Source organism: Buteo buteo, chromosome 27 (assembly GCF_964188355.1).
Source record: "Buteo buteo chromosome 27, bButBut1.hap1.1, whole genome shotgun sequence".
Classification (NCBI taxonomy): domain Eukaryota; kingdom Metazoa; phylum Chordata; class Aves; order Accipitriformes; family Accipitridae; genus Buteo; species Buteo buteo.
This window is the reverse complement of record NC_134197.1, coordinates 8,478,859-8,492,561: the sequence shown is the minus strand read 5'-3', so window position 1 is coordinate 8,492,561 and position 13,703 is coordinate 8,478,859. Positions and strand designations below refer to the sequence as shown.

The 13,703-nt window shown below is 37.4% G+C and overlaps 1 protein-coding gene across 2 annotated transcripts in view; it reads left to right on the top strand.

The window, feature by feature from the left end:
* The first annotated feature begins 49 nt into the window (after window positions 1-49).
* Window positions 50-13,703, top strand: part of LOC142045391 (radial spoke head 10 homolog B-like) — a 24,450-nt gene continuing 10,796 nt past the window's right edge. Inside the window, exons 1-17 of one of the 2 annotated variants that reach the window (XM_075058870.1) lie at window positions 50-1,211; window positions 1,926-2,001; window positions 2,269-2,337; window positions 2,542-2,715; window positions 3,789-3,874; window positions 4,542-4,662; window positions 5,527-5,703; window positions 6,416-6,557; window positions 7,077-7,171; window positions 7,637-7,826; window positions 8,555-8,666; window positions 8,751-8,830; window positions 8,936-9,084; window positions 9,916-10,023; window positions 11,095-11,265; window positions 12,050-12,178; window positions 13,338-13,389. In XM_075058870.1, coding sequence (XP_074914971.1) covers window positions 958-1,211; window positions 1,926-2,001; window positions 2,269-2,337; window positions 2,542-2,715; window positions 3,789-3,874; window positions 4,542-4,662; window positions 5,527-5,703; window positions 6,416-6,557; window positions 7,077-7,171; window positions 7,637-7,826; window positions 8,555-8,666; window positions 8,751-8,830; window positions 8,936-9,084; window positions 9,916-10,023; window positions 11,095-11,265; window positions 12,050-12,178; window positions 13,338-13,389 — 2,185 coding nt within the window. In that variant the 5' untranslated portion in view covers window positions 50-957. Of the gene's footprint in view, window positions 1,212-1,925; window positions 2,002-2,268; window positions 2,338-2,541; window positions 2,716-3,788; window positions 3,875-4,541; window positions 4,663-5,526; window positions 5,704-6,415; window positions 6,558-7,049; window positions 7,172-7,636; window positions 7,827-8,554; window positions 8,667-8,750; window positions 8,831-8,935; window positions 9,085-9,915; window positions 10,024-11,094; window positions 11,266-12,049; window positions 12,179-13,337; window positions 13,390-13,703 lie in introns of both variants that reach the window. The other variant, XM_075058869.1, reaches the window with a different exon arrangement.

Sequence of the window (13,703 nt, the reverse complement as noted above, 5' to 3'; positions counted from 1 at the left end):
CTGCGGCTGCGCGGCGGCGGTCGTGAGGCGCCGGGCGGCGGCGGTCGTGAGGCGCCGGGCGGCGGCGGTCGTGAGGCGCCGGGCGGCGGCGGTCGTGAGGCGCCGGGCGGCGGCGGCCTGGGGCAGCGGTGGGGGGCTCCGGGTCTGGCGGAAAGGGCTTCCAGCACCGGGCTGCCCTCGCCGTCTCTCGCTGTCCCACTCGGGCCCTTCGCGCCGTTGACCTGGTATTGTAATTGCCCGAGTGGAACGAGGCGTTGGCTGGAAGCAAGCAGGGGTGAGAACATGGCGGTTGCTTGAGGATGTCCCTGTCAGCCCCCGCCACTGCAGCACGGGCGTTTGATTCTTGTTGTGTTCCAAAGCAGTGATGATCAGTCTGTGAAATGAGTGGGAATTGTGATTACAGCTGTTCGAGTAGTCCTGTAACCTTCAAGTAGTTCTTAACTGGCAAAATAACTTTATAAGCTGTGGTGATTATTCTGTGTTGTTCAATCTGCAGCTCAGAACTTTGCAAGCAAGTTAAATCAATAATACTAGTGCAGCTGCGACTTTCAAGAAACTCACCATACTCCTGTCTTTGAGAAATGGTTTTCAACTTTTCCACGTGATTAAATCTAGACACCTAAAAATCTCCTAGTAAAGATGGAGACCTCCATGTAGCAAAAGTAGATCTACTGACAACTTCTGTTGTCGTGGTTTCGATAGACCTCTTAGAGGTAATTCACAGGCGGTGAATTAGCCTTGCGGTCTGCCTACCACAAGCTGAAACCATTGTCTTGAGGAACTGTTAATACAGAAATAACTTAAAATATGTGCATGTATAATAATTAAGATTAATAATTTTTCATGTAGTTCACTGTTGTTTTTTTTTTTTAATCAAATAGATTATGGGGGGAAAAATCTTTACATGAGACAGTAAACGTTCTGAAAGAAAATACACATTGAGACAATACAGTAGTTATGGCAAAGGATAAGAAGAAAAATGGCAAGAAAGCAGAAAAATCTGTACGTCCTCCTATCCCTGCACAAGATACTATAGCTGAGAGTAGTTCAACAAAGCTGACAGATTTGCAGACCTTAATGAATGGAGTGGAAGAAACACAAGCAAATCCAGTGATAACGGATAAAGAACCAGAGGTGGTAGAGGAACCTCCAGTCCAAGATGTTCCTCAATACTATGAGGAGCCTATTCTTACTCAAGTTATTGTGAAAAGGTATGCTTGTTACAAATACATCAGTGAAGTCATGAATTCTTCTTTAAGTATCTCTAGCATACCCATTGCCATACAAACACAGATTTGACTCTTGATTTGAGGCAATGAATCGGGTTATTCAGACCTAGTAGCCATCACACCTTACGAGACTGATACATGTGGAATTCTACTGCCTTCTTGCATCCTAGAGTGTTGCTGGCACGCTCTGCCTGCCAGAAGCCTCATTCTTTTAGCTTGTTCACCAATGGTGAAGTTTTGACTAAGTATACAGACAGTTGGTGAAGAAAATGTAGCTATTTAATGTTCTGTTGTTGCTGCCTTTTAATGTTTGGTGCTGCTCATATCCCTTAAGAATATCCTAAACTGAGGAAACAAGTGAATGGCAGTGTTAACCAGTTCCTTTTGTAGTTCAAGGGGGCTATATGTAATGTTTCACGTACTGACCAGGTTTGCCTGGTTGTAAGCTACCGATGTAATTTGTTTTCTTAATTGAAAGAAGTATGGGTCTGAGGCAACATGAAAATTACATGAAATATTATAAGGAAGGTGCAAAAAGTTGGAAATTTTGTTGTAGCTTGTTTTTGTACACAAGATGCAACAACTGGCCTATGTGTAGACCATGGTAAATCAAAGGTCATTTATTACATGTCTGCTGTGATTTAGGTCTACTGGCAGGGACCTGAAATCTTCATCTTTAGTTTGTTTTCCTTGTAGCTATGAAGGTGAAAAAGTCCACGGATTGTATGAGGGTGAAGGATTTGCATATTTTGAGGGGGGAAATACATATAAGGTGAGTGTATAAATGTAAAACCAAAGTAGTAGTGGATCAGGTTCTTTCTCTAGAACAGGCAGGCTTGCTCTTTTAATGTAGGTGGAGGTCGAGCACTCAAAATGTGTAAGCATTGAAAGCTGTGTTGGTTTCTGGCATTGACAGTCTTAATTTGAAACTAGTAGTTGGAGGGGAATTAATATGTAAGATTTCAGAAGAATGACAGTCACTGTAGACTTCAGTTGCGTTAATAAATTTGCAAACGATGCCGTTCTATTCATTTTGAAGGGCATGTTTTCTGAAGGGCTTATGCATGGACAAGGGACTTACACATGGACTGATGGAGTGAAGTATGAGGTAAAGTGCAATTTTACTTAAAACTGAACACAATTACAGCCAATTAGATGTGCAAATTCAAGGCAAGTAAGTTGCAGTAATTGGTACAGTATGGGTGGCAAAGGCAGAACTATGGCAGTGATTTCAATCACAAGCCTGAGTTCTCCCAGATAGTTGGGGAACAGTGACATCTAGTTTTTTAGATGTTCTAATTTATTCTTTTAGGGAACATTTGTTAAGAATGTGCAGATGTTTAATGGCCGTTATACATGGAACGATGGCAGCATTTATGAAGGATCAATAAAGAATGGAGTTAGGCATGGATTTGGATTTTTCAGGAGCAGTACTTGTCCTGTTTCTTACATTGGCTATTGGTGTAAAGGCAAAAGACATGGAAAGGTAAGTAAGAACACCAAATGAGAGCGTGGTCTTGGGTGACTACCTTCTAGAACAGCAAGCACTCTTTGTGCAAACATTTTGCAAAAATGTTTTGTGCTGTTGCATGGTCTTACCCTATGTAGAGATTTGTTTTTTCTAAGGATCTTTTCTGAAGTTGTGAATGCTAATTAAAACAATTGAGGTGGGACCTTGTTTGTTGTAAAAGGGATGAGTGGTATCCTAAAAGAGTAATTGGCCTATTATGTGGTTTGTTCTTTATGCTGTTCTGAGCAGATGATGACAAAGTCAAAACTGACAGCTGCATCAGTAGCCACATAACAATGACAGAACAATTAGCTTCCCAGTAATGACAAAGTGATCCCACCTCCCAAATGTGTTAAGCCAACCAAGTTTGATAATTACAATTAAGACTGCCTTATCTAGTGTAAGTAACACTTAGGTCCAACTTTTCAAAGGCAAGTAGTGCTTTTATCTGTCTCCGTTTTGTGCATCCAGATTGAGACAGTCTTCTGGGCCTGACATTTTGAAGACCAATACTCAGCCTGTGAGGAAAATCCATTCTAATCACATGTGGTTTTGTTCTCTGTCACTAATGAGACATTAAAATCACACAGGCTGCTGTGGATGGTCACCAGTGCACTGGTCTGACCAGTTTGTTCTGAGAGGAGGCTATCGGACAGAGAAAGACAGAACAATTAATGCTGTAGAACTACTGTTGGAAGTTGAATTCTGAATGGGTCAGAAAACTAATCTTCCTCAGAGTGACTACTGTGATTAAATTGCCAAAATTAGCTCTCTGAAAGTATTTCCAAGTGGTTTGAGAAACGTGGACTTTGATGTAATGTAATATGGGTTTTTTTGAACACTTGGTCTTTTTTAAGGTCTTAACTAATATTCATCAAAAGAGGTTGCTTTTTTATTTAATTTTATCACTTCAGTTGCTTTCAGTACAGTGTCTCAAAGTGACTCTAAGTAAGAGTGTAATTACATGCGTGTTATATGATTTGTATGTGATGTTTTATTAATGTAGAAGAATATTTAGGTATTTAAATTGACTATACTGTTTGTTTCAGGGTACCATGTATTATGATCAGGAACATACCTCTTGGTATTCGGGCGACTGGGTTAATAATGTCAAAGAAGGATGGGGAATGAGATGGTAAATGTGATAGCACTTGTTCTTACTGGGTTTTGGATTTTTGTTGGGGGTTTTTTTGGTTTGTTTTTTTTTTTTACAGGTGTTATCATACAGTTTCTCCTGTTGTTTAAAATGGATACAAATGCTACCATTTCATAGTAGCCTGTACTTTCTGCAGTTGGGTAAATAATTGTACAAAGTACTTTAAAATAATAAAATAGACCTTCTGTGTAACTTTATATATTTATGTTGGTATATTTCTACTGAGTATTCCCAGAAAAGAATGTCTAAAGACAAAATCCAAAATCAGCCTTGGTAAACCACAAAACAACACTTAAAACCAAATAAACTTGATTAATTTGAACAGATGGAGCTGCTTTCATTAATAAATGAATTATTTGTGGAATTTTATAGAAAAGAAATTTTGATATGGCAAAGACTCTTTGGAGAAAAAGAACCGGTTAATATTTTTACACTGATTTGTAAGTTAAAAAGAGGAGGTAAACAGTGGGTGCAGTTAAACCACTGTATCCATGTCACAGTCAGCCAACTTTCAAAGTAATGCTAATATTTATTGTTAATAAATGCTAAACTTATTAACAATGAGGTTTTGCATAAACCTTGCTTTCTTAAGATCCACTCAGAATTTAGTATGAATGAGTCATTAACTTTTATTGTTTTCTTGTAGCTATAAGTCTGGAAATATCTATGAAGGTCAGTGGGAGAAAAATGTACGTCATGGAAAAGGAAGAATGAGATGGTTGACAGCTAATCAAGAGTATATGGGACAGTGGGTGTATGGCATACAGGTATTAATTTCTTCCCCAGCAACCTCTTTAGTTCAGCATCTGTCCATTACTCTAGTAAAACTAGATAGGGAGTTTTGTGCAATATCAAAGGAGTTTTGTATGATTTTCTGCCAGTTGAGATAGCAGAGGAGTGCTGTTTATTTTAAGTTGATTCTCAGGTTAGCAATATTCAAATTTTTAAAAAGCTTTTGACTTAGTCTTAAAAAAATCATAATTTAATTATCTAATAGAAAATAAAAAGCTTTTCCATAAAAAAAAGTTTAAAAAGTTAAATGTTTGTGACTATACTTAGCTTGAGATGTGATTTCAGCAGTGAGTATATGTGGCAATTTGCTTCTGTGTCACCTGTGAAATATTATACCACACTGTTCCCTCTTGTAAAAGTTTTATGATGGAAAGAGAAGATTTCTGGCATTTTCTGTTCCTGCCATTTATTATTCTGTTGGAAAAAGAATGTGAGCTACTTCCTCTGTCTTTTCACTCGGCATAAAATTGTCAAGGAGTCTAGCTTCTGGAACACGGTGGCGCTCTGTCTGGCATGGTGTTCCTCACCTGACTGTTCAGCATTACAGTCAAAAGGCTTCAGGCAGGAACGATGCCTTTAGGAATCCTGTTGGAAGAGCTTGCTGAAGTATGTGTTGATTCAGTGTATCCTCTGAGCGCTTCTGCCATGCACCTTTGTAGAATATAGTTTTATGAATGGTTTGAAGTACTACAGCTGTCAACTGGGTGCTCTTATTTGAGAGATTTGCCAACAGTGACTCTTAAAGATGCCTAGGTGGTTTCCCTTTTTACAAGTCTGAACCTGTAGCAATAGCAGCTCTTCTGGTGACATTCTTTTTTAAAAACACAATTTTTTTTCAGCATGGATATGGCACCCACATATGGTTTTTGAAGAGAATGCCTGGATCTCAGTATCCTTTAAGGAATGAATACATAGGTGATTTTGTAAATGGGGAACGACATGGACATGGGAAGTTCGTGTATGCCAGTGGAGCAGTGTACGATGGTGAATGGGTTTGTAATAAGAAACATGGCAAGGTGAGTTATTGACAAGTAGAGTAAGGCAAAACTGCAGACACCACCAGAAGAGACTATTCTGCTCAGTACAGCGTATCTCTAGATTTCTGTACGGAAAACTACATCCAATTTGCATTGTGGATGGAATCCCAACATAAAGGGCAGAGTCCACTGAAAGCAGTAGGAGTCCTTCCCAGGACCTTGCTGGGCCACAGATTTGATTCTCTGGTTAGATGTGTATTATGTCTATAAAGAAATAAGTTTTACTGTGGAGATTTTCAGTGCAATAGATGCATCTTGATTTTTGCAGTCGTTGGTCAGTATTTCACGCTTACACTGTGAGCTAATGGATTTCAAGCTATCCTTGCACAGAGATGTTCACACATTAACATACTGTTTTAAAAAAATTGTGAGCGAAGTGCCACATATGCAAACTAAGGATTGCAAACAGTCTTTCTATATGGGGGGGTGGGAAATGTTTTTTCCTGAAAATACATTTCAAAATCAATCAGATATCTAGGCAATTCTTCATCCCAGCAGTGTACTCTAATTAACAGATGACAAATTACTTTAGTAAAGAGGGTAGGAAAAATTATTTTGCTTTATTTTCTCTCATATATTGCATTTTAGCCAAGATTCTTAAAAGGAAATTTGATTGAGAGCATTAGTGTTATTTTTTTCTGATCTTTGATTTATATTTATATTGAAATTAATCAAATTGATCTGTCTATAGGGCAAGTTTGTCTTCAAGAATGGTCATGTTTATGAAGGAGAGTTCACAGATGATCATATAGTAGAATATCCTGCTTTTCAAGTGGATGCAATGAGTGCAAAAGAGCTGAATGCCATTTGCACAGGAAGTAATTTTGGCACTGGTAAGCAGCTGAAGAAAACAAATTCTACTCAGTTCATGGGGTTTTGTTCCTTTTTACTATAATGTGAAGCTATTTGTACTTACTCAAGAGCCAGACATATTTCTTCAAAGAACTTTGATAAAGATGGGCATTGTCTTAATAATTAATGACTTTTGTTCCTGTGCTTGTTGTTTGCTGTGCATGACACTGAGTGACACATCCACGCTACATCTTGTAATGCTTTTGGAACAATGTTGTCTGAAAGTTTCATAACTTACGTAATACCTGCATTTCCTTTTGATTAGGGGTTGGAGTTGACAAAATTACTCTTCAGTTGTTATGCTGTTGATTATGAAATCTCTACTCCTCAATATAAAGGAGTCTATTATTCTCAGTTTGAAGTCAGTAAGATAAGAAGGAATAATGTATGTTTTATTTTCCTTCTGTATGTGTGTATTTATTTTTTTTTAACTTCACTTTAGTTTGTTCTAATTTATTTTATTTGCATGGTAGAAAATATCGCTATCATTAATGGTTTAGAAAATACTTCTATTCTGGGATCAGATATTGAGTTGGATATATCTTCACTGCTTGACTTGTTGCCAAGGGAAGAAAGACATGAAGAACTGAAACAAGTAAGAGTCTACTGTTTGATATTTTCAGTTTTCCTCTGCAGTGTGTTTCATAATATTTATTTCTGGTTTATTTGTATTAAAGTAACTCTTTCCATTAAAGAATTTTTTAAAAATCTGAAGGCCATGAAAACAGAAAAGCAAAAAGAATTAATAGACAGTATTGCCTCTTCCTGAGCTTCCACTAGAAGTCAATAAAAAATACATTAACGTATCTGGAAGGGCATTCAGCAATTACCTTTAGCTACGGTGAGGTTTGTCTGCTGACAGAGACTAATGTATTTTTATCAGTCACCAGAAAATATGTATTATAACTACATTTGAGTAATGCTGTCATGAACACTTAACCAGGAGTATGCTTTTCAGAGTTACAAGATCAAAAGCATTATATGCCCAGTTACAGGATCAATACAAGCTGATCCCTACTTGATGTGAGACAATGCTGAAAACATATCCTGCTTTATTTAGGTAGAATTTGCTGTGTTGAGGCATATTACAGAACTGAGAAGAGTTTACACCTTCTACAGTGGCTTAGGCTGTTATCATTCTCTTGACAACACCTTCCTCATGACTAAGCTCCAATTTTGGAGATTTCTGAAGGACTGCCAGTTTCATCACTCCAACATAACTCTTGCCGAAATGGATCGGATATTGAGCGGTTTGTATTTCTGTTGATTGGGGTGTAGAATCTAGGAATTTTAACAGTAAGCTGTGGAGAGTTGGGGTGGCAGGTTCTACTGACAGCTCAGCTCTGGTAGTTAAGTAGCCCTGAGTGAGTACCTCTGTGCCTGTGAGTTCTCAGTGGATCCACTTCTCCAAGCACTTCAGGTGCTTAGGTGAGAAAATGCAAAATTGAAATACCACTTAAAAAATTGTTCTAGAGAGCCATCTGTTCAAGTATTGTATTCACCCCTGGTCTTGTCATTACTATTACATGTAGTTTTAAGAGATCTGAGAAGAAGTAGAAGAAAAATTTTTTTTTTTTTTTTTCCAGTGCTCTTAACTTTGGCTTGCATGTAGTATGGTTTTTTTCTTCCATAGAGCCAGTTAATCAATCAATTCCATTTAGACCTGCAGTGGGGTGCACTGCATTGTCCCTAGTATCTGAAGGGCTTAACTCCAACTTTGCTTCCCCTTTCATTCCTATATGCTGAGTGAATGCATTTCTAGAACCAGAGAATTTCATAAGATTCAGCTATAGGTGGATGGTTCTCCCTTGACCTGCTTGTTTGGAAGGGATGCTGTGTCTGGTCTGATTCTTCCAGGAGTGTGTTAACACTGTGATAGGTAGAGGTGGAGAGGATAAAAAAGTCTGACAAGTCAGTATGCCTATAAGCATTTTAATGTACATGATAGCAATAGACACTTATTTTTTAAATTTTTTAGGTGATAAAACACCACTTGAGGAGATACATTGTCCACATGAGACTTTACTGTTCAGAACATTTTTGTCTTACCTTATTCGTCTAGCATTTCATATCTATCATGAAGGCCACAAGTAAGTTTCATCTTTTAGTGAAATTTATTTCAGTGTAATCAGTTTGAGTCTTCCCAGACAAGAGTATTTTTGTTTCAACTGTAGGGAGAAAGGTCCTTATCTGCATAAGTGTTTCTTAGAAATGATGTCCAGGAATGTTATTCCCACCGCCTGTTGTATCCAAGGTAAGTAATGGTATTTCTTTTGTGCTGTGCAGAATTCATCAATTAGTACCACGTACATCACAGTTTTATTGTAACAGTTATTTTTTTCCCCATTAATTTTTAAAGGTGTCTTATTTTCTGAAGAACGATGTACAGTTTTTGCCATGAGCTACATTGATGAATGTTGGGAAATATACAGAGCTTTTTGTAGACCGAGTACCAGACCTCCATTTGAACCCACGATGAAAATGAGGCACTTCCTTTGGATGTTGAATGTAATAATCTAATTTTTTTTTTTTCATTTTGTGTGATTAGATGTGCTTTATTTGTCAGTTTATGTGACCATTTTAAAATAACTCCCTGTGGCTTCTGCACAGTTGAAAAGTTTAAAAGGTAGGAGCTATCTTATTTGTACAAACTGTCCAACAAACATTAAAGGGACAGTTGTTCTACAGGAATTATTTATGTACTTTTGCAGGATTGAATTCTGATTTTGTATTTGATCATTTCAAATAATCAAATATTAGACAAATGTGTTTTAAGCAAATATAAATATTTTTGGTAGCTTCCCCGCCCCCATCCTGTAAAATGTATGTACGAAAATGTCTTACTGGTAGAACTCAAAGACAGACAGCTTTTGAAATAACACAGTAAACCATTTTAATAATGTATTAATTTAATATACTGCAAGATGAACATGCAATTCTTACTAAAATTCAGTAATTTGGGGACAGATCAAGATTACACTGAAGCTAGGGAACAATTCCCATTGATGTGACTGGCTTTTGAGTCACTGTCACTGTTTAAATGCAAGACTTTTTTTCATGAAAAAAATTAATAAAAATATCAGATGGCAAAATTGTAATTTTTTTTTAAATTTTATTTATAAGCTTTCACAAGTTCTTTCTTAACACTGTTATTGCAGTCTAGGGAAAATTCCCATCGACTTCAGTAAGGCCAGAATTTCACTCTGTCATTAATTATGTACGTGGAAATAAAATTTGAAAGCACTAGAAATTTTGATACAGGCTTTAAAGGAAGTTAGGTTAGGTCCATGTGGGAATGCCTTAAGTGCTATTAACATATTTACTCTTACTCTTACCCAGGATTTTAAACTTCTCAGCAAACAATTAACTGCTTCAAAACTTGTGGAAATACTTGTCAAAGATGGTCCCTCTCTACATGATAGCAGTAGTACCAACCTGGAGCTGGAGGTGTGTATGAAAAAACATATCATGGTTCATTGCTACAGGAACAATTAACATTCCTTTTAAAAAAATGCTGCAAATACTGTCCTATCTGCTAGAACAGGAGGAAAAATAATTAATTTATTCAAAAAAAATAAAGAGTGCAAACTTGAGCCTCTATTTTTGTCTTCCTTTGTTCTGCCTATATCTTCTAGTTTAGCTCACGTACTTCTATGTTTTTCTTATGTTACCCTTATTAGTACAGTCTCAGCATACCCAACCATACAGATAGTTCCTTAAGAGTGTCGTAACCCAGAGGGTGAAATACCATTTCCAGGAGACTGCTCCTAGTAATAGTTCTGTCTGTGGGGCAGTTACCTGACGATACGTGTATACGGTGATTATACAGGGATGAATCTCAGCGGTTCCAGCTGCTGAGGCACGCACTGGAAATGTTAAGATAGGTCAATAATTAAGATGTGAACCTGCTGATCCTGAAAATCTGGTGTTCCAAGAAACCTGATTAGGGACATGTGAAGTGCTGCCACCTCAGTGAGGTCCAGTAGTGACTATAGAAGACACTTGTGCTGCCTGACAGCTGGCCTGCTATAGAGGATCTTCACCCTTAAAGAATTAGCTCTTACTCAGCGATGCTAAATGACATAATGAAATTTATTGCTTTAAACAGTATCTGATAAACTGAAGACACAGTGTAAGTCTTACTAAGGATTCATTATACACCCATTCTTGGTGTTTCTGGAAGCATCATATGCAATTAAATGTTAAGGTAATAGCAATAGTTGTGTGTTATTTGTTAGAGACATTTCTCATAGCTCCAGAGACAGGAAAAAATCTATGCAGTATTTTATTTCAGTATGACTTCTATAAGGTATAACACAGTATATTACCTCCTGAATTTTTTGAGCTTTGGCTGTTTTCAATTTTTCTTCAGAAGAAGGGATGTTTGACTAAGTAAGTGAGGCCAGCTAGGCTTTACAAACAATTGTGTTTGAGTTCTTTGGTTGCTCAGGTACATATGCCTGTTAATGAAGGGATTTTTTGCAAAAAGAATTAATTACTGTGTTTATTTTACTCTAGTTGGTTTTTCTTGAATTTGTTGAAGCTCTTCTTGATTGTGCATTGGTGTATGTTACCAGCGATATGATTAAAGAGCAAGTAGCTCGTGATAATCGGAAGAGAAGTAGAATCGAGCGCCTCTCCAAGGGAACCACAAATATGTCTCTGTACCCAGAATATTCTCTGTCCCAGGTAAAGTTGATGCAGACCAGTTAATGTCTACTTAGAGGGTGAAGTCGGGCCCTGCAAATGTTCTACGTTTACTGAACATAGAAAGCAATTTCCTCTTTTTGCATAAACAGTCATTTGATTGGGTCCTTCTGCTTTTTCTCTTTGTTGCTACCTTAGATTGTAACATCAGTATAGATAGTTTTAGCACATTTGCACATTTTCCTAGGTACCTATAAATACACATAAAGTACTTGCAAGTCTCCTGGTGGGAAATTGACAAATTGGTTGACTGGTGGAAGATGTGCTTCTCCTACTTTAAGTCAAATGTCTAAAATTGCCCTGTAAAAATGGCATTGCAGTTGTATGTAGCAAGACTTGCTGTTTCTCAGCAATTAAGCTATGCTCTTTTCTTTTCGCTAAACTTTTGAATAAGGATTTTGTAGGTTGTAAGATGCTGCCTGTGACACTGGTGTAATTTAGATGCACAGAGTAGTTGAAGGCATGAATTAGAATTGTTATTTGGAATTGTGCACAAGATGAAAGTATTTTTATTAGTTCAAAGAGCATTCACAAAGACCTAATTTCACAGTCTCTGTAAGCCCGTAGTGCCACTGGACACGACTTCCCATTCTCTGGCCAATTGTTCCCATCCTACAGAACCCATTCCCTTGCATCACTGCAAGCATTAATGCAGTTGCACAGTGAAATGGTCCAGTTAAAATAGTCAAATTTTCGAAGACCAAAAGAAAATCTTGATTTAAAGTGTACTGAACATAAAATTCTTCTTGTGTTTACTTTTTATTAGTGCACATACAGAAGTATAATTGGTGCAGACATAAACGATGACATTTCTGAGGCAGCTGAACTTTACACTAGCTCATGGTTGTCTTCAAGTGAAAGTGTCATATCACAAGATGAAATAAAGAAACATGAGGTATGTAAAAAGCCTGCACTGAAAGATGGAGCAGAGGGGTTGCAATTCATAGGTGACAGAGTAGCCAAGGTAGTTTTAAGTTTTGAAAGGGACCAGAATTTAATACTAAACACAATGTGTTTCCATTCCTGGATGCATGTATGAGCCTAGAAGTGGTTTTATTTATTAGCAGTTTCTATTGCTAATAAAAGCATTTGCTTCCACACATACACTCAGCTGTTGTTATTGAGAATATTGGGTGGTATCTTCTACATTGACTAAAATGATGAACAAAGCTACAGTTTATCTTTATTTGTAAGGCAGGGAGTGAGAGGCTAAGTGGGCAGAGAGATTTAGAAGCACTGGGGAAGGTAACTGTAACACAATTCTTCCAGCAAACTTTTCTCCTTAACTGCCTTTACAATTTTGTACCCAATGTATGACTATAATGAGATTCTTGATATTCCAAGAGCAAATACGTTCTGTTTGATCCCTGTGATTTCAGGGTAGGATAGTAAGGATTACTGATTTGCACTGGAATTGTGGAAATCAGACAGCGAATTTGGGAACTTCTGGACTTTTGGAAAATAAACCAACACTTAAAAAACAAAATTGTGTTTGACTTCAGTTTTTGTGAGACTTTTACTGTCACTCGTCTGAAAAGAGTGGCATCATCAGGCTGCAGAAGATGCTTCGGATGATAGTTGGAAAGATTTCAAAGCATCCTCCTCGGATATACTCTTTAATGTTGTTCTCTCATTTTCACTCCGTATAATTCCTGGAGTATATTCCTGTAGTTAGGAATAGAAATTAATTATAGTTTCCTTGGGAGCAGATGAATAATAATACATAGAGCAACATGTAAGAACAGAGGGACATGTCTAAGAACAGGAGCTTTCATTCTCTGTACTTCTATCTTTCCCTAGCTCTGAAATCGGGTAACCCTACTTCCCTGACTGGTATCAAAGGTAAAGTGTTATGACCAATTTGCTAATACTTGAAAGCGTGAAACACTATGGTAACTTAAATGCTTTGAAATAGGCATAATTGCAGAATGCATTTGGTTGGCAGAATGCTTTGGAAATAGGAATTTGCATGACTCAAATGGACATGTGATTTCAGTTTTTAATTCGAACACAAGTCCAGGCATTTAGTAACTGAATTTAAAACTTCTTGCCAGCTACTGAGACCTTGTGAAGACAGAGGGCATCCTCTTCAAGAATTTCTACTGGGTGAGTACTGTTGTTACCATAAGCATCTATAAGCAGTGGTGCTAGAGGAGATATTCACTCTCTTTACAGCTTTAGAGATGATTAAACCAGTAGCTGATCATTGAAACAGCTGGATGTATTGCAATTACAGAGGGTAACTGGATTCAGTTTGGCAATTATGACAAGGTTTACGTTTAGCTTTCCATACCTGCTAGACACAGATAGGGTGGGCAAGTTTGAATCTCTGAATTTTTTGTGCTTTTTAATTAGAAGCTATCACATTTTCCTTAAAAAAAAATAAAGGCTTCTAAAAACTAATTTCTTCCTCTTCTGTC